We start from the raw sequence: 25,955 nt of genomic DNA on the forward strand, positions 1-25,955 counted from the left end.
TAGAAAAAAATATCCAATAAATATGATGACTGGTGCTATGAAGTCACAATTTATCGAAACATACATGTACATTTTCCTCAGAAAGCGTCGATGAAAACATGCAGCTCAGGATCTTTGTGCATTTTGAACCAGAAAATATGGCAGATATTCCATAAAACTGCCCTTTCAAGAAAAAAAAGCAGTGTGTTAAATAGATTGTTTGCAACTACTTATGGCACCTATTGCTGTACGTCAAGCCTTTATGTGTAGTGAAATTCTGTTCTGCTTAAAGAGCAGAAACACGGAGACCATCTGACTTGGAGACTCAACGTCATTCCTTCTCTTTTCAACGTGCGCAAAGAGAAAAACAATGACACGAGAAGCTGGAAGTTTCAGTTGATTCAGGAACTCAGCAGTTCCTACTGGGTGGAAAGGAGGACTCCACGAAGTCAGATTCAATTTAAATGCGGCGCCCCCATGTGGCGGTGCTTTGTTTTTTGTAGTCAGGGCGGCTGAGGAGTCTGAACCTCGATTTAGGGATTCCTCACTAGAGCATCCTGCTGGCTCAAGCTAAATTTAATCAAGGTTAATCATTTCCCAGCAGCTGTTGGCAAAAACAGAAAAAAAATCACTTTCTTCAAAGCGATGAGAAACAATGAACTACTTCTAAGTTCTCAGCCAAATGTGCCACAGGTGACAATGTGATCTAGAAATCTTACAGTGCATTTCTGTCTTTTCCACCCTGCTAATATGTGTGTTATTTGACTGATCAGACACCCTGCCGTATGAGGCTGCATTGTCCAGAGACTGTATTTCACTTCATTAGTTAAATATTAAAACAATCAAGAAAACTGCTGTTTCTGAAGAGCTGCTGGTAAGAACTGACTGACGCACAGATGTTCAAAAAAAAAAGAAGAAGAAAAACACAATTAAAAACGGGTCCAGAAAGAGAAACAACACTGTTATTTGGAAGAACAAATCCCAAAGCAGGAAGACATCTACATTATACAGTCTATAGATTGAGTCACATTGCGATGATTGCGTTCTCTCACGCGGCGTCCGCTGTTTGGACGCCTTTAAGTTTATTACAGCGTAAAATTCCTATGTGCAAACTGACTGAAGTGGTCGGCGTCTCACAGGCTGAAACAAAACCGAATCAGCCTGTTAAATTATATATTAAAATATATTCTGAACCTTGAGTTCAGGCTGTCTCAGACCATCGTGGCAGTTTTTTTTTTTTTTTTTTTTTTTTTTTAAAGTGCACATGGAGAAAAAGATTTTTCAGCAACAAATTAGAGGTTTTGATCTGCGAGGCTTCGTCATTCGAAAGAGGTTTCTGAAGAATAAATACGGGGTAAAAGACGCGGCCTTGGCTCTTTAGAGTGCATGGCAGGATCAAATCTTGACTCGTGTAAACAAATGCGCCACGTTTTCTGCACGCCCAAGATGCAGAATCTGCATTTTACACTCGTCGTGGATACAGCTGCCGCCGGCGCAGGCGACTGAGGAAGACCCGGCATTACGACGCGGTCCTGGACGAGCCACGGGAACCGCTCGCTCCTCCTCCTCCTCCAGCTGTTTACTTTTCGCCGGACATCTGGGCGGCTTCCGGTCCCGACGTGCCGTTGGCTTCGTGAGGCTGGATCACGATCGGCGCGTTCTCACCTGCACCGAAGGAAAGACAGGAAGTGGGTGTGAGACGTCTGCACAGCGCGCCGCGGCAGCTGGTGGTGTGGCGGTTAGCTCGCCGAGTTTTTATTTTAAATCCTATTAATCCCCACAACTGGTGGCAGGTCCAGAGTCTGGGATCAGCTCCAGTACTACACCACCATAACTTTCCCATCAAGCTGGCAGGTGAAATACTTCATGAATAATTAAAACAATGTTACTAGACCTCAGTTGTTGAGTCAAGTTGATTTTTTTTTTTTTTTTTGTTAATACTGCCTGCAATGAGGAAAAAAGATTTTTTATTACAACTCCTTCAGTCTCTTTACCTGGCTTTCCTGTAATCTGAACCCTGGAACTGTCAAAGAGATTTCCCTCTTCTTGGAGGAATCTAACGTTTATAAATATTTACTGGATGATTCAGATTCGTTTGAGTTATGAAAGCACAAGAATCCAAACTGTCTCACTCACAAGCAGGTCTTCTTTCTGTGTAAGTATGAGAACTATGTGACCTGATGGAGTTACACAACAAGTCAGAAGCACTAAAGAACTGTTTTTACTGAGGCAGCGATTAGAGCCGGAAGGGAATTTCATGACCAGGATCCTGAAAAGTTTTGAAACTGTTCATATCATTAAAATTTAGGAAAGTTACATCAAGTTAGGAATTTAAAAAAAAAAAAGAACAAAATGTGACTTCCAGTTGTAATGGCTTGAACATGATGTTCTTTTTCCACTAATCAGGTTTTGTCTTGGAAACGTTTTAGAAATGAACTCACACTGCTGAGGGAGACGCTGGAAGGAAAAACTGCATTTAACTGAGGTCGGTGCAGCGTCAGACAGAAGGACTTGATTTATTTCTGTTTCTGTGATTGTTTCCACAGAGCGAGTAAATCAACACTTCATCCTAAGAAGATCCCGGCTGACATCGAGCTGACGGCCGTCCATCACAGAGCCGCCAAATCAAGGCTGCTGTGTTTTTCCCAACTGCATGTTCCTGTGAGGCGCTTTATAACTTCAAAATTCAAAGACGAGCTCTGTGTCCTGCTCTGTTTGTGCCTCAGCGAGCTGTGGCTGCTCTTGGCTGTATTGCAGGCTAAAAACAATAACTTAATTAATAACCAAAATTGTAATATTTTTAAATATATTAAATATATACCAGGTGAATAAAAAGAATGCTGATTAAAACACACACACACACAAGATCGCATTCGGAGATATAAAACAAAACTGGTTAGCAAAGAAAACAAGCAAAACAAAAAAAAAGCCTCTTTTTAATAGCTTTGATAATGAGCAGTGAGTCACTTTAAGATCAGCGGTTCTCTCAATTGAATTAAAATCAGGAAAGCAATTAGTGGATGAGCTGTCCAGCATAGAAATTGTAGAAGAAGAAAAAAACCAGCCGTCTCCACATACCTGTATTTTTTTATAATTTGAAAAAATTACACCAAAACGTTAAAATAAAGAGATACATTCAGGCAATGGTAGGAGAACTGGAATTTCACAGTGCTATACAACAGGGTTTATGTACCGACTGTTGATCATTGCTCTATCACATGAGGGTAAAATGAGTTATCTGATCTGAACTTGATCTACTCTTTTCTGCTCCCTTGTTACCTGTTCTGTGTTTGCTCTTTTTTTTTTTCTTGTACGAGTTAATCTCAGGTTGTTGATTTTCTCTACAACACTGCAACGTCTTGATTGGATTCTGCTGTGCCAGGACTGATATTTTGTGTCTAAAGTGTGCAATACCTGCCAAATTTTATATGCGCCGGCACATTGTATAATGGTAACCTGTATGTCTGTTATAATGTAAAACCAATAAAAACATTTTGAAAGAAAAAAATGATCTGAAGTTGATTGAAGAAAGACAAAAACACTTTTCCATTATTAAAACATCACCGCTGTCACATTAACAAACTGAAGGGATTCTCGAAGACTTCCTATTTAAAGGAGGAAAATCTGTTAAAACTGTCATGTTTATTTCCTCAACTTGGAGAACCACTGCTCTTAATATTATGGTTTAGCATTTTTGAATATTTTTCAGCTAAAATCAACATTAAAAATGATCTCCAGTAAGTGACGTGAGGACATACATGGAAGGAAAACACCCAGTTCAGTTACTGTCAAGTAGTGAAGGTATTGATCGACAGCAGATAATTAGTAAGTGATTTGACAAGAGAGCTGGAATAAAGCTGCCAAAACATAGAAGAACAGCTGTGAAGCTGTGGACAAGCGGACGTTAGCTGAAGGAAGGAGAATGTTACCTGAGGTTTCAGTGGCAGCAGTGGAGTTGGGCTGAATAATTATTACGCGGTCTCCTGCTGGGAAACAGAATCCAATACTGAGACAAGTATTGCTACGTACTGAACAAAAGAAATCCTGACGGGGAAAACGCAGAGCAACGCCTCTGCAACGGTTTAAGGAACCAATCTGGCTTTCACCCACCAAGAGTTTCATTTGTTCTATGAACTTCATTGTGAAATGAGCAGCCTGATCAGAAAGGCAAACAAGACAGCATCATGTGCGGTTTACTGACATGACTGGTCAATTATTACCAAAAGCTCAACACTGTTTAAAAAAAACAAACAAACAAAAAAAAAACTAATTTTTAAGTGATTCGGAATAAAATGGTTTTACAATATTCACATTAAAAAATCTGCTCAGTCCAAGGCATGTTTGATATTATCATGAAAAAAAATCTTGCTGATAAGGTTTTAGAGCTGAAAAAATGAAATCCACCCTCAGATTTCACAGTTTGTTTTCCAAGCTAAAGACAGTCAAAACTATCTCACCTCCATCGCGTTCATGTGCTCTGATCTCCGCCTCCAGGTCGTCGGGGTCCATGTACTCAAAGTGATCCTCCTCTTCTGCTGCTTTGCATTTCCCACAGCAGAAACAGCAGCAGCAGCAGCAGCAGCAGCAGGTGAAAATCCCAAGACACGCCACCAGGGCCTAACGGGGGGGGGGGGGGGGGGGGGGAATGCAGTCGTGAGTTCAAATTGAAGCGACATAACTTAAAGCTTCGTTTTTGCACAAACCACATTGCACGCCTCTCACCTTAAACCAACACTTGGACATGAGGAAATAATATTTGACCATGTCTTCCCCAAACTGCTCGGCCACGTAGAGGCCCATGGATCCATACTCGTCATAGATTTTCCGCTTGTTCTCATCATTGAGGATTGAGTTTGCATTGTTGATGTCCTTGAATTTCTCTGCAGCTTCTGGATTATCTGGGTTCTTGTCAGGGTGATACTTCAGTGCCAACTTCCTGTGGGGGGAAGAAATCATTCGCTGTCAAAGCAATATATCGTCTGATGATCTATGTATGTATATATTGTATGTTATTCATTATTAAACAGCTAAAACATATTTATCTTAACTGGCAACAATATTACGATGCATGTCAAGAGATGTTGTGGAATAATGAAATATCAAACAGATCTACAATATTATCATTTATTCAGAATGAAGAGACATTTGTGCTGTTCTGACAGGTCTTAAAATTCACACAAGTTCTGTGTTTTGCTGAATAAATAGGTTATTTGTGGTCTTGGTGCAGCTGAAGAGCAGGCTTCTTTCCTGTGTGAAGCTTGCACGTGTCCCGCTCCTTTATTGCAGGTATTCCAGGTGTCTTCTTGTAATCCAAAGACATGCTTCAGGTTAATTTGTAACTTTTAATAGCAATAAGTGTGTTTATAAAATTCTCTCTTGCTGTGCAGTAAAGCAAAGATAAGGATTAATAAGTAATAATAACATGCTATTTCCGATCAGCAGCACGGTTTAAAGCCCAGCAGGTCTAAAGTGCAAGTCTCAATGACTTGTTGAGGTGAAACCCTGTTTTTGTTTACTACTTCTATGTTGAATCTGAATCTGAGCAGAAAACAAACCTGTAAGCTCGTTTGATTTCCTCAGGTGAGGCTCCTTTCTCCAGGTTCAGCAGTTTGTACAATGACTCTCCTGTTGTTGACATTGCCCTCTGGGGCCTGTTGGGATCCTCCATGCTTCAGGATATGCTGGCTGAAACACACACACACAAATTAAACAAACATTTGCAGTCACTTCCTGACAGACAGACGCAGGTTGGAGAGGCGCGCGAGGAGGAGAAAGATTCAGCAAGAGATTAAAAAAAAACCCATCAAGTGAGAACTACGGGAAACATAAAAACAGTCCACACACGTTACGTCCGGCTCGTTTTAGAGATAACCGAGAAACTAAATACGCTTGAATGTATTTGTTTATGTCAAATAAGTCAACGGCTCCGGGGTCATGCTGAGAAGACACATGAGGCAGAAGCAGGGCGGCGACAAGTTTCTCTTTACCCACCGAACAAGTGAAAGCTGCCGGTTTCCGTCGAATCATAGAGTCCAAAGGCCGCAAGGAGACGGAGTTAAAGCCAATTCCATTAAGCTCAACTCCTCTAAAGTTCCATCAAGTTTACATTGAAAGCCTCATAACTCCGGCTGACTGACCACAAGAGCGAAATCAGGAAGTTTGAGAGCGCGGGGACTTCTGGGAAAAAAAAAAAAATCTTTACGTCATAGGTGAGTTTGGCGCGCGCGCACTCGGGCGCGTGTATGTGCATGTGTCCAAAAACTTTGAAAAAATATTTAAAGAATGTGGATAAGATTAAAGATTATAGATCTCTGTTTAATTCCTGGTCAAATCAGAGCAACTATTTAAAAATCAATGAATATTAAAGCATGTCAGACATCACTGGTGTTGGAAGGAAGTGGCAAACAACACGTTTAGCTCATAAAAATAAATTTCAAAATTATTTATCACCTATACCTTATAAAACTGTTGGATCCCTATCACTCTGTTTTCCCCAGGAACAATATAATCTTCACGTTTGTTTCATTCTACTTTGTATTTCCTCTTTTCATTTTTGTCTAGATGTTCATGCTGTTGCTGGATTTGTGTTATTAACATAATGCTTTTCTTCCCTTTTACATTTCCCACAAGTTAATGACAGGTTGTGTGTTTTAGCTGTGTCAGACCTGAATTTGTCTGTGATCGCAGGTACATATTAACCAAAGACTTGAATTACGACTGTAAACTGCTGCATATTTTGCATGTAGTCATGCTTCTGTCCACATTTTGGTTCATGCAAACTTATTCTATTTATACCAACTAAATAACCTAACAAGCACTTTTTATGGAAGGAAATTGTGGTAATTCAGATATTAAAGCTTAAAAATGATAAAATAAACACATGCACACAGGATGTAGACACCTAAAAAGTTACACTTTTGTTGTTTTGTATCAATAATTCACAATATTCACCAATGAAATTCAATGGAACTACATCACAACAGCTCAGCTTGCTTTATTTGTCACATTTTGTTAAATAATTACAGGATTTTGGACAACATCTCACAATGCAGGGGAATTCCATTTTTATTGATTTTAAAATAGTACCGATAATGTCCACTTATTCTCCAAACAGTAAAAAGGAAAAGTGAAAATGATTGCTGACTCATTTTATGTAAAGTCAAACAGTTTTCCACTGGTGCTGTGTTGTACAGCTGCAGTAAAATCAGACATTATCCTGTCATCATTGTCATATGATACAAACCAATGACTCAAGACTACTTAAAACTACATCCATTAATATTATTGGTGTTCATCTCTAAATCTGCTTGTTTAAATTAATGACAATCTTTCCCAAGTTTCTGTTTGCCTCCATGTGTCTGTGAGCCTCTGCCACATCCTCCAGGTTGAACGTACTGTCAATCACTGGCCTCAAGGAGGCAGGCTGGGCTGAGAAATGAGGCAACACTGTGCGGGAGAAAGCCTTCACCAGGTCCGCCTTGTACTGTGGAGCAGAAATCAGGCCGAGTTACAGATATGCCAATGCAAGTTATGTGTGTAACGTTCAAACTGCTTCATCGTGAACAATCAAAGCCGCTCCCCACTTTTTCTTGACTCATCTGGAAGTCACGCAGTCGTGTTTACATTCACAGATGAAGACGGGTGAGGTGTCGCTTGCGGTTTGAGATCTCACCTGAAGGCTGCGAGATCGGAGGAGGCTGGTGAGCAGGTGGCCTCGCTTGGAGAGAAGTTTTCCAAGCAGATCTCCGTCCACTGTCCTGCCTCCCATGGTGCCATACAGCACCCACCTTCCATCCATGGCTAATGAACTCACATTTTTCTCCCAGTGTGACCCACCAACGCAGTCCAGGATGACGTTTGCTCCCTTACCTTTAAAACGGAAACAAAACTGAACATCTCTGAATTCTGAAGCATTTTGCATCATGTCAGACTACAGCTGTGTGTATACTGAACTACACTGGATTCATCACAGCGTTCAGATTAACGTCAAACCCAAACCCACCTTGTGTAAAGTCACGGACTCCCTGCACAAAGTCATCCTTTTTGTAGTTGAATCCAGCTGCTGCTCCCATTTCCTCGGCCAGCTTCAGCTTTTCTGCGCTCCCCGCGGTGACGATGGGCACGGCACCAAACAGACGGATCAGCTGGACGGCAGCGGTCCCGACTCCGCTCGCTCCGGCATGGACCAGCACCACCTCACCCTCCTTCACCTGAGCTGTGGCCACAAACAAGATGGACACATCAATAAATGCTGATGCTTATGCCTGCTTTTTGGTTGCTGTTGATGAGTTATAACAATTTAAATATTTAAAGTTTGCAATGATTTTAAAAAAAAAAAAAGATTATTCTACCTATAAAATCCAGGAGCTGGAAGGCAGTGAGCCAGGCCTCTGGAATGGCTGCAGCCTGGCATAGCGTCAGATTGGAGGGAACAGGCATGACGAGCTGCTCGGGTACAGCTACATATTCAGCGTATCCTCCTCCGGAAAGCAAAGCCATGACCTTGTCGTCTGGCCTCCAGGGACTCATGACTCCAGGGCCCAGTGTGTGCACGGTACCAGCGACCTCCAGGCCGATAATATCACTCTCACCGGGGGGAGGAGGGTACAGGCCTCGCCTCTATGGAAAACACAAGAATAAAGACGATTTGAATACAATATTGCGAGCCGAGAAACATTCTGTCGATGAATGAAGATGAACACAAATCACTGTGTTTACTTTAGACTGTGCATGTTACCTGTAGTAAATCTGCCCTGTTGAGAGCAGCTGCATGAACATTAATCAGGATTTCTCCATCTTTAAGTTGAGGTCTGGGAACAGTCCGGAGCAGCAGATTTTCCGGTCCTCCAGGTACATCAACACACACTGCCCGCATCATTTTGACAAAAACTGAAGCAACTAAGAAACTAAGAGAAAGAAAAATTAAAAAAAATTCAAAATGTACAAAACAAATCACAGGGACAAGCTTTGTGTTCAATTTAAATTTGAGCTAATCTTGTCTGTTTGTGGTAGGTTGTCTTGGTTTTTTTCACATTTCTGTGTGGGAAAAGGAGGATACGTTAATTTAAATTGTGACAGTGACAAATAAAATTTGGCAATGTGAACAAATAAATTAATTCACACATTCTCTTTAAAAAACCTTTCATAATTAAAAACATCCCATGTTTTCTGAGCTGTTGTGTGGTTTAGGTGACTGCTTCTATCAACTCTTTTATTAGTTTTCTCTGCTTGCTCAGCCAGTGTTTCCTGATATACATATATATTTTTACTATTTTCATTTTCATCATGGCAATGTTTATTGACTTGAAGGATTTCATATAAACCCCTTCCAAGTGTTTTGTTTCCTACACAGTCATGTTGAATTTCTTGTAATTCTGTGGTATATTATTATTTTGTTCAAATAAAATATAAAATTATTTATTTGCATTTAAATACATTTTTTTTAAAAAAATAAAGTAAATTTGTCTGATTTTCACATCTTCTGTTATATTAAACTGCCTCACAAATAATAATAAAAAAACATTTTGAAATATTGGAATTTTAAACTTAGAAAAAAGGAGCTGTTGGTGAGTGGGATGTGATTTCTTTTTCTTTGTTTTTTTTTTTTTGGTGTTACACGCGTAAACGTCAAGTCATTGCTTCAAATTGGGTGGAATATGTAAATGTGTACAAATAAGAACACAACTATTGAGCAGAATAGAAAAAGAAAAAAGAGAAAAAAATGAAGCAGAAGAAAGAAACTACAGGAAAACAAAAGCTTTTTGGAACAGTACGTCATGACGTAATGACGACCCGATGCGTAAGGCGCGTGCGCAGCGGGTTCAAAGTGCAGTGAAACTTCAAATGTTCAAAAAAGACAAACCGAGGTGAGAAAAAGATTTGCATTGAAGTTGAGACTGTAACCGAACAAAGCTCAGCAGATATGAGATAGTTCTTAGCTGACTACAACGTGGAAGAATCACCGTGTTTTACCTGAATGTAAGAAAAAAATGAACTCACCAGCTCAACTTTTCACAAGAATTCTGCAGATTCAGACTTCCCAGATCAACGAGGCTCGAACGGGATTGATATCAGTACTTCTAAAATGCAAGCAACGAGCGACAGTGTGTATGCGCTTACTCTAAAAATAAATAAAAGGTAAATCAGCCCTCAGAGATGAGCTGTGGTCTCCTGCGTCTTTGTGCAGCCTGCAGCTGGAAAACTGCAGGGAGCGTCAACAAAGTGCGAAAACGAAACGAGATACTCACCAAAAGTATTCAAAAACTCATTGTTGTGGAACGTTGTGTTGTGCACAGTTCAATGAAAAATTAACTGTATCTCAGCTTTAGCTCGTAAATGAAAATTTCTATATAATTGTCTGATTTATATGCTATATTAAAAGCAAATTTTTATGATTCCATACAAATTTGATGTGAACAAAATAGAATATTCGGCTAAAAACCATCAGACTGTATCAGAGTGGCAGGGTCTTGGAGTCAGAGACAGTCTTAAACTCTCACATTTTCCCCTACAGGCAGTTTCAGGGTCATCAATTAGCCACAAACATGAATTTCTGTAAATAAACCAGAGAGTATCCAGAGACAACCCAAGCATACAAAAGGAGAACATTAAATATTTAGTTTTTTAAAGATGATTATTGTAATTTCCCATTTGAAAAAAAAGCTCTACTCCTACTTATACTGGTTGTATCCACCCCCCCCCCCCCAAAAAAAAAAAGAAAGAAAAAGGGGAGGGGAGTATGTCTTCTGAGAATTGTGTTTTCAGCACTTTAGTAATGCTTCAAGAGACAGTTTGCTTTGTGTGGAGTCCACAAAGACATGTTTCTCAGGTGCTCGATCATCTTGGAAAGACAAAAAAAGAACTGCTACTCTTCCACATTAAGCAGCCAGTTTGAGGCGTGAGGCATCTGATTAAAATGCACAACCTGTCTCTTACCTTCAGACATCTGCCGGGCATGTTCAACTACATCTGCTGTAGAGTTTGTATTGCTCGTTGGATCTTGACGAGGCTCTGATCTATTGGAAGAAGTACAGAAAGGTACAGGGTTGTCTGTGCTTCTTAGTACTATGCTGAGCAAAACCATGTTGAAAAATGTCTGTGTGCCTCTAAATTCTTATATTCATTATTGGATACTTATTGTACTGAAATCCTTTCTTTACAAATATTAGAGGCAGAATTCCAGGCAATATTTATTAGAATTAACCTTAGATAACTTTCCTTTCCACAACTTTCCACTAATCGATACCAACTGGTTAAACTTTGATTTCAGTTGGATTAATTATTCAAACTTTATGCACTTGTCAAGTTTGCTACACTTCACTGAAATATTGACTCAGTGATAAGACAATGAGTGGGAGGACAAAGAGGCAGTCAATACAAGACAAGAATGTGCATGTCGCTAAAAATTATTTTAAGGAATCCATTATTGAATAATACATAAAAAAAAACATTATTCTTAGAAAAACCTCCAAAAACACGAATTCCACACTTCTTCGACAGTCTTACCTACTAGATATTTATAATCCAAAAGGTGAAATCACAGAGCACAGTTACAGATACAGTTATGTACACGGGCAAAGTAGAAAAGCATTCGCTCGGCTTGAACCCCTTTCTCCATGTCTCTCCTTCAATGCAATCACCTTTGTACGACAAAGCTCACCTAAAGCCAGGAGTACTCCTATTTTTTCCTGACTTTACACGACTCAGCAAAGCTAGAGAATACTCATGTTGTTTTGATCGTGATTATCGCAAAAGATATTGCTATCACAGTGACATCTCGAGCCACCCTCTCATTTCCCCTCGTGATGAGAAAATAGAAATAAAGAAATAATTTTATGGGATATGCCATAACAGTGTAAACCATTAAAGCAATGCAGCAGAGAAGACGAGAAGAGAATCTGATAAGCCACTTTGCTTTGCATTGACTCCAAGCATTGGTTTATCTGCAAGGCCAATCAAAGCACAACAAGTATTCTGCAATCTCATCAGATATCTGAACATCTCCAAAAGTTATCAGTTCCCTCAATTGCTGGTTGTCACCGTATAATTACACAACCCCAGGAAAGGAAACGCCTGTAATCACACTGTCACGCAACTGTGAATGTCACCAGCAGAGAGGGTTAAAATGGGTTAAAATTGCATATGCATATGACAGCACCACCAGAACACTCCGCTGTTATGCCAAGGAGATCTTGAACACCCTAAATAGAAGCTTTTAATTCGCAAGATCTGGCCAGACGTGACCCCGGTGTGTCTCCTGGGACGGGTCCTGCCTCACCCCACTATGTCAACACGATCACTGTGATGCTTCAACACGGAAAATCCTCCCTGAAAGCCGAAGGGCCACGATTACAGACTCATACAGGGGTCAGAATGTTTATGATTGTTTGAACTTTTACACCTGACAGGGTTTTATGATGGATGAGAAAAACATTGATTTTCCCGGAAATATGCTTCTGGCTATCATCACGTTCATGACATAACCCCGAAATGATAGAGACACCTTTAAATCAGAAAGTTAAAATGAAACTATAAACCTACAGCAGCTTAACTAGAAAACGATCCAGGGTGACCACTTTAAGTTTGATCCATAAGAAGGTCTTTGGATGATCTGTGGGCCCCTCAGTGAAAACTGGGAGACTGTTCCACATCTGACACCTTTGTTTCCCACTCCAGCATGATCTAAGACTAAAACCTCTTTGAGGAATGATGGAGTGTGGTTATTAGGAGCTGAAAATGTTCAAATTAAATTTGTTAATTTATTCTATTTTCAACCAATAAGGGAGAGAAATGATCTGTCCCGGCAGTTCCTGCCAACTGCCTCTTATTATCTTCAATTTGAAGTATCTACTGAGAATTTGTATTAGATTAAAACCTATCTGACATTTTCAATTATGTCTCCATTACTTTTACAATAAATACTCAGAAATGTGTTTCATTAGACGACAATCAATAGTTTTACTGCTGTAGGCAAATATTAACCGATGCTAATATTTCAACTGATTCCCTTTTGAATAAGACTTTTAATTGTTTATCATCAGTGTCTTTACCAAGTTATCAATCATACACTGTATTTTCTTTATATATTTGTTGCCAGTATCGCTCAGTCACTTCCACATGAAATCCAAAGATGACACTCATTATGAAAGCATTGCTATCTCTCAGCTGTCAGTGGAGAGATAATATTTATTGATGCAATTCATTCATTGTCCTTGTGAATTAATATCTTTATGTCCTCCATTATCTTTCAGTTGGATCTTATGTAACTCGCCGACACTCTTGATGTTCTGGATCAAATGTAAGTGGCACAAAGACACGCTGACAATTACTTGATGTGAAAGATAGAGAGTCAGACGTCCCACGTAACATTATCAAGATGTCTGGATAGAGGAAAGCTATAAGAAAGGGTGACAACTAGAGGAGATCAGAACCTGGAAGACAGCTGGAGGGCATATGAAGCTCTGGTGAATGGCTTTTTAGAAATCATTTTTTTCAAATTTTTTCAGAAGGATTTCTATCTGCAGCTTGAGCCGCATGCTGTTCTGATAGTTCATCACCAACTCCTCAGACGGTGACAGTCATTCAGGTGCGACCACATGCTTTCTGCTCAGTTTTAAAACTTCGCCCTCTCTGGACTCCTCTCCTTCTACACACCCTTTTCTGAACACTGTTGTCTTTTCCTCAGCCTGAGGGAGGGAAACATCTCAGCGTGGAGGAGGACTCACTCGCTCACCATGGCTGGATCTGCTCTCCTGGCAGCTCTTTTTATATCCTGCACTCTTCTCACAGGTAAATATCCAACAAAACTGCATTAATTATTGTCAGGATCAGTTCAGTGGAATATTGCAGTCCTGTCAGAGGCAGGTAGTGAGATGACTGATAGTCAGCCCAAATGTTTCAGTGAAATGTGTTCATGATCTTATGTTTCCTGGTCAGTTTTAGACTTTATTCACTACTTTACGCTCATATTCTCAAGTGTGGACACACACAGAACACTATCAGGTTGACAGTGTTTTATAATGTCTGTTAGTCAGTGATGTGCGGTGAAGGGTGAGACTTCGGTGTCTATTTCAGTTCAACACAGTGCCTGAAAACACCAATGACAAATCTCACAAGCACTGAGGAAAAAGAAAATCAAGCCTTTAATAAGCTGTTCTGATATAGAATGTTAATTATTTATAGCAAATGATTTGACAAAAATATAAAGTGATTGCCTTGGATTTTTGCTTTTTTAAAACCCATGACATGAAAGAAAAAAAGCTAAATATTTTGAAAATCAGTCACTTTTGGTGTCATACTTTCAGCATCATACTAATGTTTGAACTGCCATATTTCTCTTTTCCCTCATTCCACATGCAGGTGCTGTTGAAGCTGATGCGCGACAGAATGGACATTATGCAGAAATCTCACAAGAGGTACTGAATATCACTTATGAGCCTTCGTGCTCATTAGAATAAGATATAGACCTCTAGTCTGCACCTTTATTTTTCTTCTAAATGATTGTTGTCACTCTGTATCATAAATAATTCGTCTTTCTTTGCGTGAAACAGGCAGAAAGTTACATGCCGATACTCTGCTCGCCGTTGCCGCCCCCCTCGTCCCCATCCTCCTCAGGTAAAACTACCCTGCAAATCAATGAGCATATTGATCCATCCACTCTGCACACTCCGTGAATACAGTAAGCTATTTACTGCTCTTGTTGTTCCACTCCCCATTGTTTAATTTGTTTTCTCGCCATCAGTTGACACAGTCACACCAGCAGAGATTACAGCTGTTCACACACTGGGAGCACCACTTTCACTCAGGTAAACAGATAAATATTCCATTCACAAACACACTGAAAGCCTGATTACTGCAACAGGACTGCATTAACAGTTTTTTTTCATCATCAGGACTGAAACATCCAGAGTTGTCAGTAGATTAGCCGGTAAGTCATCATTTATTGAGAGTCGGTTGGGCTGAAAATGTAAATACTTTCTTCAAAATGTGCTGTTGTTTGTGTCTATTTTTTCCCCCAAAGGTGACTATGATCATTTGATTTGTTTTAGAAAAGCCACAATTACATAACATAATCACTCATTAACTTTTAAGGAAAAAGCGATCCACTCTTTACACAACTTTCGCTTCTCATGTGATCATGCATGGTTTTGCAGTGAGGGCAGTACATGCCGGAGTCAAGAGCAGGTCAGGGGAAAACAGTAGATACCGAACACACTTTGTAGGCCCAACAATATGACTCTCATTTTGTTGCGTTTATCTCTGTGGATAAGATAAGGCTCCATAAACACGGGTGGCTGACTTTGATTGAGGCAAGCGACCATGAATTAAAGCTTTCTGTCCCTACAATGCCGTTATTGTCTCGTAAGATCAAAAATAATCCCCCTTTTCTTGTGCTGTATGCCATGGGAGACATACAGATGACCTGTAGGCCAAAATCTGAGCAATAAGAGGTTTAATCTAGCCGTGGAATAATTTTGAGTGTCATAAAAAAAATGAGCCAATTATAAAATAAAGGTAACTGCTTTTTAATGGATAATCCATTGATAGTTGCACAGTTGTAGTGAGATTAACTACACTTCAGTTAAACAGCTGATAGTAGCAAGATGCTGCACCTTACAGCTAGCAACTTCAGCAACAAATCCTCAGCAAACGATGAAGAAATCCTTCCCTGTTCAATAAAAGACACCTTAAATGTTAAGATTTCCTGTTGAAGTTTGAGTTAAACTGTCTGACACACTGCGTGCTTTCGGATAAACCGTTAAAAAAAGTAAGCTGTCTTCATGGTTTCAACAGAGCTGGTGTCCATGTTTAACCCGGATGTGGTGGTTGGATCTCAGACCTCATCGCAGCCAAGGTAACTGATACCTGCACTCATAACATGGATGTAATGTCACACAAACTACAGCAGGATTCCTCACATGTGTTGCAGGAGTTTACAGGAGGAAGCTCAAGCCTTGTCTCGCTCCCTTTCACACCGAGAGACAGACTGGAAGCTTGTGCTGATCATCATCCCTGCAGATCTGACATGCATCTGTTCACCACATGTAAGAATTGCCATCCCTTATTTATTCATAAAAAAATTGAGTTTAATGTTGTAAAGGTTGGGAAAACAGTGTAAACAATCTTTTTTGTGTTCAGGTTGTTGCCGATGTCAATATTGTGGTGCAAGAAGTGGAAGCGGCTCTTCAGATTTTACATGACCAGGTATGCTTTACTGGAAACAGTTTTCTATCAACAAGAGAGAGGTGTAATGACTACTAAAGTGTCTTTTTTTTTTTTTTTTTTTAATTCTATTTTTTTTTTTTTTGTAGCTGCATCGCACTTTCGTTCACATGGTTGTCTGGGGTGGACATCATGAGCAAGACAAGTGAGTGGTTTAAGTGTTTTTAGAAAGAAGATTGTTAAATAACATTGCATTTTATACATTTTTTTTATTTTGTGTCAGGTGTGAATGCAAGAGAGATGACAAAATAAATCTGGGTCTATATAAGGCAGCTTTCCTGAAAACCCTGCAGGTAATGAACTTATAAGCACAAACTCTTGATGAGTATCTTTGGGGTGTATCTCACTGCTGAACTGACGAGTGTGTTTGTTCTCAGGACTCTCTCAGTAAAGTGGCGGAAGATCCAAAGTGGCACGGCAGAACCGAAGACTTCACCGTTCTGCTGCAGTCCGCTCCGGTTATCACCGAGCCCAACTCAGATCCAGTACGTAATGAAGCTAAATTATCTCCAACATTAATGTGGCCTTCAAGTCTGAGATATATAGCCTTCCCATAAACCCCCTGGCTAATGTGTAACTTGCGTGTTTCTTATGTTTCTTTGAAGGAGGACTCGCTGTCTGATCTGAACCGGGCAGCTGTTCAGCTGTGGACAAACCTGGTAAATTCTCATTGGTCATTATCACACATCACCATATTTTTAAAGACAGTTGTGTATTTATAGCACCGGTTGAGCGATAGGAATCAGGATCTCAGGCTAAATGTTAGATGGAACAATGATTAGATTGACTGTCGAGCACTTGAAGAAAGATTAGATAAGAGATGTAAAGATTAACCTCCAGAGATTACCGCACTGTAATTCTTTTCCTGCTCTGCTCAGCCTACAACATGACAAAAGGAATTGTGTAATCAGGACTGTTGAACACTCTGAGGTCATTGGCCATAATAAGTGGGCCCACCTGACTCCAAAATATTAACCAATCACGTTTTTTCCTCTCCCAGCTCCAGCCGTCAGCGGGCCAGGTTAAGGCCGTGGACGGCAGAGTCGTCACTTTCCCATGTCCTACCCAGGTATGGCTCGCCATTTCAAGTGAATGTCCAACACTTTATTAAGGAATTATACCAAATGTTCCTTTAATCCTTACATTCCTGTCACTACTGACATGCACAGTTCTTACAGTTATTACTCCAAGAAGGTTTATGATGTCTAGAAAGTTCAAAAACTGCCAGAAAACAGGGTAATAGAACTTTAAAAATAAGTATTTCCCTTCATATTGGCGACTCTGAAAACAGAATCACTATCCAGTGACAGAAAAACTTCACCAGCGTCTCAGAACTGTGAAAGAAAAACCCAGTAATTTGAATTAACTGTCAGATCTACAAAGATGGAGTTAAGTTGGAAAAACGGACAGAAGCTTTCATTCATTGCGCACTTTGATATTCTACAGTTTTAATATTAAATCCAGTCACAAGATCAGGAACTTGTAGACAAAAAAAAAAAAAAATCAACCAAAAGAATCAAATTTCACCTTTACATCACATCAAGATAAACCATGTTTGTGATAACGTTACACTGAAATCTTTCAAAATGTTGACTCTTCATTTCAGGAGCGACCTTTCCTGAGGACACAGAGAAATTCTCCCAGTGAAAAGGAAATAGATCCTGAGGCCGAAACCTCGGACCACGCAAGAGCTGTAAGAACTGCTTTCCACATATTTACAGCAGCACGGCGTGTAGTTTGTTCAGTTTTCTTGAGTTTTTTTAAATGTTTTCAGGCGTTGGGAATAGTGATACCTTGCACGGAGCGGAATCCGTCTGCTGCTACACCCACTTCAGGTAAGAAGAGCTTTTAAGGTTTGATCATTTAGGGGGGGAAAAAAAAAGATAATTTTCATAATAATTCAGTTTGGTCAAACACTTCTTGTTGTCCTCTGTAGTTCATAAGCTCAGACCTGCAGACATCAAGGTGGTGGCAGCAGTAGGAGACTCTCTGACAGTATGTATTTCCTTCCTTCACTGTTTTCATTCTTATCACCATGTTTCAGATTTGTACCTCACAGACATTTGTTTTTATTCTCTTTGTTGGTGGATTTGTATAAATGTATAAACACGACAATGAAGTCCTAAAAGTTGTGTAAACTCTAATTTGTGCCTCTGTTGCACATTGGGTGGCAGTCTTGAATCACTTTACTGACAACTCACTGGCTCCCGACAAAACTTTCAGCCATTCTATTCACTATTCCTCCTGCACTGTCTCGGAGTAATTCAGTGCATCTTGTTGTGCAAAGTGACTCTCTGGATGTTTTTTGATAATTATACAAATAACTTCCAAAACTAAATCACTAAAAAACGTAATGAGCTCTGGCCTCGCGTGTCTCACATGTGGTGATCTCTGCAGGCAGCCAATGGTGTGGGTGCAAACCCAGACAACCTCCTGCAGGTGATTACTCAGTACAGAGGGCTGTCATGGAGGTGAACACACTGATTTATTGTTCATAAATTTACTGTCAGTTATTTTGGGGATTTTTTTTTTTTTAGTTGCATTCAAAACTGACTGAAGGATATTTCTTTCATTTTCAGCATTGGTGGCGATGAAAACATTACCACAGTGACCACCCTGCCAAGTAAGTGTGTATAAAAGTGATCGGTCTACTTGTTCATCTATTCATTCATTCATCAGCACAGATTTACAGAGACATGCATGCATTACTGCTTCTGAATTCAGTGTCTCCTGTATTTTTCTCACTTTCCCTGCTGTTTGCAGACATCCTGAGGGAGTTCAACCCCTCTCTGACTGGATTCTCAGAGGGAACGGGTGGCCATACCGAGCCTAAATCCTTCCTCAATCAGGCTGTTCCGGGAGCAAAGAGTGGGTGAGTTATGCTCTACATCAGATAAATAACGCTGAACGCTGGTGGGTAAACACATCAAACATCAGCTGGGGTAATCATTGGGTGTTGTAAAACTTTCTGTTTCCAGTGACATGGTGGAACAGGTGCGCGCTCTGGTGGATATAATGAAGACCGATTCGGTAAGATCCTGAAGATCCCCTGTTGTCCCACTGTTAAATTCACAGTTAATTTGCAGGACAATGTTTGCATCTTATCTCCTTCAGCGCATCGATTTCAACAATGACTGGAAAGTCATCACCATGTTTATCGGGGGCAATGACATTTGTGATTTCTGTATGGACTCGGTGAGCACCCCGCTGTTTTCATGTTGTTTTTCTGTAACAAATTTTGCATTTTGCTTCAACATTTGGACAAAAGGCCAGTCATAAAACCGTCACAACTACTTATTTTATTCGCTATAAAACTCAAAAGCATTAAAAAAAGGAACCATTCGAAAATGTTTTGCATTTTTGCTAAATTATTGTACAAATTACCAAACCAGATGCGCTGAGTGAGTGATATATCAGTAATCTTAATCTTAATCCTAGATCTTAATTTCCCACAGGTTAACCTCTCACCTTACAATGTGGTCAATAACATCCGCCAAGCTCTGGACATTCTCCACAGTGAGGTGCGTCTTCATTGCTTACACCATCCTCAAAACAAACCTGTAGACTTTCTGTTGAAGCCTCTCTCTCTCTCTCTCTCTCTCTCTCTCTCTCTCTCTCTCTCGCTCTCTCTCTCTCCCATCTCCCAGGTGCCTCGTGCTATTGTCAACCTGGTGGAGCTCTTAAACATTGTCCCTCTGCGTGGGCTGCACCTGGACAGCAGTCTGGAATGTCCCACCTGGCTTGTGGGGTCAGTGACCTTTGGCTGCGGAAGATAAATAGGCTCAAACGTCTCCAATAACGGAGTTTAACTGTTAACGTTTATGCTTCAGTTTGATTTGCCCCTGCATCGTGAAGCCAAAGGAGGGGTCCGCTGAACTGGAGAAGGTCCACGAGTTCAACAGAGCTTATCAGGTACTTTACAAAGAAACGTGAAATGAAACTTTATAACATTATACTCTTTTTTTTTTTTACACTTGTCTTTTCGATCTTAACATAATTTCTGTCTTTCCTTGCAGCGAGGTATGAGGGACTTAATTGACACGGGAAATTACGACACACGTGATAACTTCACTGTGGTGCTTCAGCCCTTCTTCAGAGAGGTTTTTCTCCCCTTGTTGGAGGTAAGTGCGGTCGGAGCTGCGTCATTTGCTCAGCTATTTGTTTCCCGATCATGATCATCCGCCTTCTTTTTGACCAGAACGGCCAGCCAGATCGCTCTTACTTCACCCCGGACTGTTTCCATCTCAGTCAGAAAGCTCACACCCTCATGGCTCAAGCTCTGTGGAACAACATGGTGGGATTCGCTTCAAGAGAAGTCCTGTTTGTACTTTATTCATCCCGAAAATGATCCAAGCTAAATCACAAACTCTCTCGATGTTTCAGCTGGAGCCAGTAGGCCATAAAACCTTCACACAAGACTTCACAGCTGGCCTTGATCTGAAGTGTCCCACTGAGGTAACGTTCAAGCAACACCGCTCATCATTTATAGTTTTTTTTTTAATTACTTCTATATATGAATGCTCCTTTTTTCCTCTGCAAGACTGATCCATATTTCAAGACTGCTGTCAACAGCAACTACACATATCCAGACACTTCGCCCACTGTCCCTTCTCTCACAGTAAGTTCTCATTTCTGTGCTTCATATACTACAAATATTCAACATAAGAATTTACATGACTACAAATTATGTTTTCGTCACCGTAGAACTGGGGGAGTGACTTTTCCTGTGTTGAGACGGCTCCATCCAGCTCTGTACCCACTTCAGGTAAGCATCCAGGAGACACTCACAGGAAGGGAAATGCACGAGTTTGATGCTAATGTTAACATTTCCTCAGCTGACAGAGTTCGACCTGCCGACATCAAGGTGATCGGCGCTCTTGGAGACTCGCTCACTGTAAGTTTCTGCCCAAGATACAAACAAATATTTCATTATTTTTCTTTTCAAACATCCAGATACCTCTGGCACCTTCTGTGAACTGGTGTTAATCTGGATGATTTAAAGATTTGCTGGAATAATTCAAGGACTCACAGGAGTCACCGATGAGGTTTATGGGGGGGATTCAATAATGTTACTCACCATTTGTGATTCATTAATGAGTTTTATGGCAAAAAAAAAGAAGAAAGAAATCAAAAGATGGAATTGTAAAAAATGCTTTCTGAAGCCCTTTATTACAAAAAACCTCTTGTCTTTTTATTCTGTTTTGCAAAAATTTGTATGTATTTATGTACATAATATGTGCACACACACCACACACACACACACGTATGTAAAACACTTTGAATTTGAAAACACAAATAAACTCACCTTTTCTTCATGTTGCATGAAGGCAGCTTTTGGTGCGAGGGCAACGAATGTACTGGAACTGAGAACTGAGTTCAGAGGCGTGTCATGGAGGCAAGAGACTTATTACACAATATACTAATCAACAATTTAAAGCACGTTGCATTGTGGCTGTGTCTTACACCATTTGGCTAATTCCATTTTGTTTTCCTGAATTAGCATCGGAGGGGATGAAACTCTGGAGACTGTCACAACATTGCCGAGTGAGTCGCTCCTCTGTTGAATTGCAGTGCTCATAAATGCCACCAGATGGGACAATTGTGTTGAAAGAAAGCTCTTATTTGGTCTTTATGCAGTAGCATCCTTTTTGTTTTGTTTTTCTTCTCTCCAACAGATATACTCAAGAAATTCAATCCTGATCTCAAAGGACCATCATTAGGAGAAGGAAAAACGCATCTTGGTTTCAACATGGCCATATCAGGAGCTAAAATTGCGTAAGACCCTCTGATATCAGACCAGCAGCTGGTATTACTGATCCATGTTTGACACCTCAGCTAATTAAAGCCTCTTTTTGCTCACAGAGGCATCCCAGGCCAGGTTCGAACTCTGATCGACACCATGAAAAACAACTCTGTGAGTTTCATTTGCAGTGCTGCTTTAAAAGTGAAGTGCAAGAAATACACGACAATTGAATTGATGCGATTGCGTTTTCTTCACTGCCCGGCAAAAATAGGCGGTGGATTTTCACAACGACTGGAAGCTGGTGACCCTCTTCATCGGAGGCAATGACCTGTGTCAGTACTGCAATGATCGGGTGAGTCGCTTTAAGGAGTTGTCACAGGGCGATCCAGTGGATGGAGACTCCACCCCTGCTGCGGCTCTGTGCTTAAACCCCCCCCCTGCTGCTGTGCGATGCCCCTGCGCCGAGCTGTCTCATGATATCACTCCCCCAAGTGGAACTGAGCACTGGAGCAGAATAATCAAGCTTTGTGAGCGGCCCTCCCCTGATTGTTTGATTGTGTCAGAGTGTGATGAGAGCAGACACGGCTTCTCTTCAATGAGCACATTCTGTCACTTTGCCCCTCCAACACAGATTACCCCCTCCTCCGCCCCTCCTGTATCCCGGCCTCTGTCTGCATGAAACAAGCACACGGGGCACAGTGGTCGGCCTTGTTCTCCAAGAGGCATAAACAACACACAAGTCCACCCAGACTCTCTTCATCCTCTCTGTTTTTTTTTTTTTCCTTTTCTCATTTCGCCTCCTCTTTTCTTCTCCCTCCATTACTCCTCCAACAGGGCTGTCTCCCTTTTAAAGTTTTTTTACTTTGAAGCAGAATATCAGAGCGCAGCATCAATTTAAAATGAGCGCTGAGACTGTGACTTAGGGTTAGTTGTAGCTGCGGTGCTCTTACATGTTGCATGGCTGACATGAGCTGATATGAGCTCCAGTTCCAGCCTGGCCAGTCTTTCCTCCCCAGCGTGCGTTTTTCTAGGCCACAACATAGAGGAGCTGCTCATGAAAAAATGCATGAATGAGCTCGTACATATGTTCCAGTGTTCACCATGAATTACTAAACTCTGTGTCTCTGTGTTTGTGTGTGTATGTGTGTGTGTGTTCAGTTGACTTTATCAGCTAAGAACTACAGCCTTCATATGCAGAAAAGCCTGGATTTGTTATACGAAGAGGTGAGATGATGCTCTATGATAAAACACTGTTTGAGCTTGATTTGAAAGTAATCCTGCATGAGTGGTGTGTAGATCGAGTTTGCATGATGGTGTATGTGAATTTTCTCTCTATATGTATCTGCGTATCAAAAATGCAGTTAATCAGATCGGGGCAAGTCCATTAGAACTGGATTGTCCTGCTGTAAAATATGATCTTGAGTGTGTTTGCCCATGGCCTCGGCTCCCTAAATCTTGCAACGCTCGCCGTCCTGGGTGTGTATCATCTCGGGAGAATGCTGCGTGCCCTCCTGAGACAGCGGCGGCTATAAAGGTCTTTCAGGGGCAAAAGATTACGGTTAATTGTTTTTCTGGGCGGGAGCTTTGACCCTTCATAGTGCCTGCCTTACTTTTTTTTTTAATTAGTTTTAAAGCAGGTGGATATTGTGCTATCTGTGTGATTATGTAAGTCCTCAATAATTAAAACATTCTAGTCTTCTAAAAAACATATTGATTTTACATGATAACTATTTAATTTTCTCTTCCCTAAAATGCCATTTATTAAAAAAAACAAAACAAAACAAAAAAAAAACCCTTTTCTCTGATAGTATAGGTTTACCTTTATCGAGCGACCCTTGGATTATTATTGATCCCTGAAAGAATCAATACTGAAGATTCATGATTTCATGCTCTCTGGCTTTAGGTTCCCAGAGTGATCGTCAATGTTGTGGAGATCTTGGAGATTGAAGGCCTTCGCAAGATCAAAAGAGACAGTCTCGGGTGCAACGTCATACAACCGTACGTTCATCGATCCCCTCGTGACAAATCAATCTTTACCAATATCGAGGCCACTAAATGAAGAGAACCTTTCCTAAAACTGTTGTATTGCACCATTTTTTTCAAAATATTCAACAATGAACCCACTTCACACAGCTTGAACCATGCTCCCTGTTACAAAGTCATATGAATGAGCATTTATTAAAATGTTTTCTACAATAACCTGTTTACTTTTATCCCTGATCCACAGGTTTGTCTGTCCGTGCTTTTTGTCGCCAGGAGATGAATCACCAGAGCTGGCTGAAATAAAACGGATCAACCGGCAGCTGCAGGTCAGTCAACAGAGAGAATAATAACACAATGTGACGATGCAGAGTCATTACGTTTGCCGTTACAATATCTGCATTCTCTCCTGCCAGGATGATACTCAGGAGCTGGTGTATAGCGGCCGGTACGACGGCAGGGAGGACTTTGCTGTGGTCCTTCAGCCGTTTTTCAGAAACACCGTCGTCCCTGTGAATGCTGTAAGCTCGCCGTGCGCCCGCCACCCTCCCCTAAGAGCACTCGACATATACAAACATTCGTCTTCACAGTGGTAACAAGCCCGTGTCCTTGAAGCACATCATATCCATGAATAGCGACGTTGTATTTTTCTCCCGTGCAGGAAGGCAGACCTGACACCGACTACTTCTCTGAGGACTGTTTCCACTTCAGCGAGCGGGGGCAATCAGACATGGCCTCGGCTCTGTGGAACAACATGGTGGGTCGGGCAAGACGAGCAGGAAAAGACCAGCAAAGAGGCTGCTAACACAAATGTTTCATGATGCACCAAGCTGATTTTTTTTTAGGAATTCTTCTTAAAAAGATTTCATTTTTGCAACAAAACACTCACAAAAAAACTACTTTGGCAGCAATGTTTTTGAAGATTTTCTGCTCTGAAATGCCACCTGGTTTTATTATTAACAGAGAGGATGATCTTTACTGGACTTTCTTGACATCTTTATATTATAGATAAAGTATGAAGCAAGGAGATCTCTCTGGACTAAATAATGGTTCACTGCAATTTGTTAATTGACCCAACATGTGTCTGTTTTGTCTCCAGCTGGAGCCAGTCGGTGAAAAACAGCGATACAATCATTTTAGAAATGACAGAAGTGGCCTCAAGTGCCCTACTAAGGTAAGAAATCTGCCACACAGACACTTTGCACATGCTTCTGCTGACCTAGTTGTGTGCAGTTTATAAATAACGACAGGCCACGGTAGAGAGTTTGACTCATTTTGAAATCCCTGCTGTTAATGTGTTCCAGGAGCATCCTTATATCTTCACAAGAAGGAACAGCTTTACCAGCTCCACCCCGACGCCCATGCCCCCCGACTTCACCCTCCCACCGCAGACCTCAGCCAAGCCCTGCATCACAGAATGCTCAGAGCCTTTGCCGATATGGGTCTCACCTGTCGTGGCAGTGGCCGGCCTTCTGGTCGGCTGCGGCTTGAGCGCGATCTTCTTCGTCTGCAGAGCAAAGAAACAGAAGAAGAAGACGAAGACGATGCCAAATTCAGCGTTTTGAAGAGTTTCTTATTTTAATTTTCACTGCACTTTGTGAAGAGAAAAAGAGCTAAAGTGAAATAGGATAAATTATTTAGGCTTCATATTAGGGCAGTTTAAATAATTACACATGGAAATATGACATTACTATTTGACAAGAGAAGTTAAACATTCTTCTTGAACCACAACAGTTTAATTTAAAAAATTATAGAAATGAAATCTGGTTTTCATACTCAAATATATATTCTGGATTCACACAAGCAGAGCACAACCATTTTTTTCAAGTTTGTCTGGATTTTCGGAATTCTGGATTTTCGTAAGTGTTCAACAGGGAGGTCTTATTTAAAGGTTGTTGCTGGTCAAACAACTTCAACTCAAAGTCACCACCTACACCTGTCAATCAGTGAATTACGTGTATAAACTACTAAATTACATCTAGTGATTTTACATTAACTTATTGATGTTTGGTATCGTCAGTTTTATTGAAAT

The 25,955-nt window shown here is 40.7% G+C and overlaps 3 protein-coding genes across 4 annotated transcripts; 1 reads left to right on the forward strand and 2 right to left on the reverse strand.

Moving 5' to 3' along the window:
* Positions 1-1,155: 1,155 nt before the first annotated feature.
* Positions 1,156-6,143, reverse strand: LOC115406800 (dnaJ homolog subfamily C member 5-like). Of its 2 annotated transcripts, none has more exons than XM_030117042.1 (6): positions 5,971-6,143; positions 5,535-5,664; positions 4,702-4,915; positions 4,437-4,596; positions 3,909-3,962; positions 1,156-1,644 (listed from the first exon to the last, which is right to left on the reverse strand). In XM_030117042.1, the coding sequence occupies exons 2-6, from the start codon at positions 5,645-5,647 to the stop codon at positions 1,559-1,561; spliced, it is 627 nt and encodes a 208-aa protein (XP_029972902.1). In that variant the 5' UTR covers positions 5,648-5,664; positions 5,971-6,143; the 3' UTR covers positions 1,156-1,558. The 2 variants fall into 2 exon arrangements, with proteins under 2 accessions (XP_029972902.1, XP_029972901.1); XM_030117041.1 differs by having other exon boundaries at positions 3,909-3,965.
* Positions 6,144-7,015: 872 nt separating this feature from the next.
* On the reverse strand, positions 7,016-10,138 carry tp53i3 (tumor protein p53 inducible protein 3). Its single transcript, XM_030117040.1, has 6 exons — positions 9,979-10,138; positions 8,717-8,885; positions 8,331-8,598; positions 7,982-8,194; positions 7,652-7,848; positions 7,016-7,462 (listed from the first exon to the last, which is right to left on the reverse strand). Exons 2-6 carry the CDS (start codon positions 8,855-8,857, stop codon positions 7,277-7,279), a joined length of 1,005 nt encoding a protein of 334 aa, XP_029972900.1. The 5' UTR covers positions 8,858-8,885; positions 9,979-10,138; the 3' UTR covers positions 7,016-7,276.
* A 3,574-nt stretch (positions 10,139-13,712) lies between these two features.
* LOC115407126 (phospholipase B1, membrane-associated-like) lies at positions 13,713-25,488 on the forward strand. The gene is made up of 42 exons (XM_030117484.1): positions 13,713-13,767; positions 14,338-14,393; positions 14,529-14,592; positions 14,720-14,783; positions 14,871-14,905; positions 15,772-15,832; positions 15,908-16,022; positions 16,117-16,182; positions 16,290-16,345; positions 16,424-16,493; positions 16,578-16,685; positions 16,806-16,859; positions 17,201-17,269; positions 17,807-17,884; positions 17,975-18,035; positions 18,137-18,195; positions 18,598-18,671; positions 18,780-18,823; positions 18,964-19,072; positions 19,179-19,230; positions 19,315-19,395; positions 19,656-19,721; positions 19,848-19,948; positions 20,031-20,112; positions 20,217-20,321; positions 20,399-20,494; positions 20,584-20,655; positions 20,741-20,818; positions 20,905-20,965; positions 21,036-21,094; positions 21,528-21,595; positions 21,701-21,744; positions 21,876-21,975; positions 22,063-22,114; positions 22,215-22,295; positions 23,102-23,167; positions 23,847-23,941; positions 24,171-24,252; positions 24,340-24,444; positions 24,585-24,680; positions 25,023-25,097; positions 25,228-25,488. Exons 1-42 carry the CDS (start codon positions 13,713-13,715, stop codon positions 25,486-25,488), a joined length of 3,276 nt encoding a protein of 1,091 aa, XP_029973344.1.
* The last annotated feature ends 467 nt before the right edge of the window (positions 25,489-25,955 follow it).

This window comes from Salarias fasciatus, chromosome 19 (assembly GCF_902148845.1).
Source record: "Salarias fasciatus chromosome 19, fSalaFa1.1, whole genome shotgun sequence".
Classification (NCBI taxonomy): Eukaryota; Metazoa; Chordata; class Actinopteri; order Blenniiformes; family Blenniidae; genus Salarias; species Salarias fasciatus.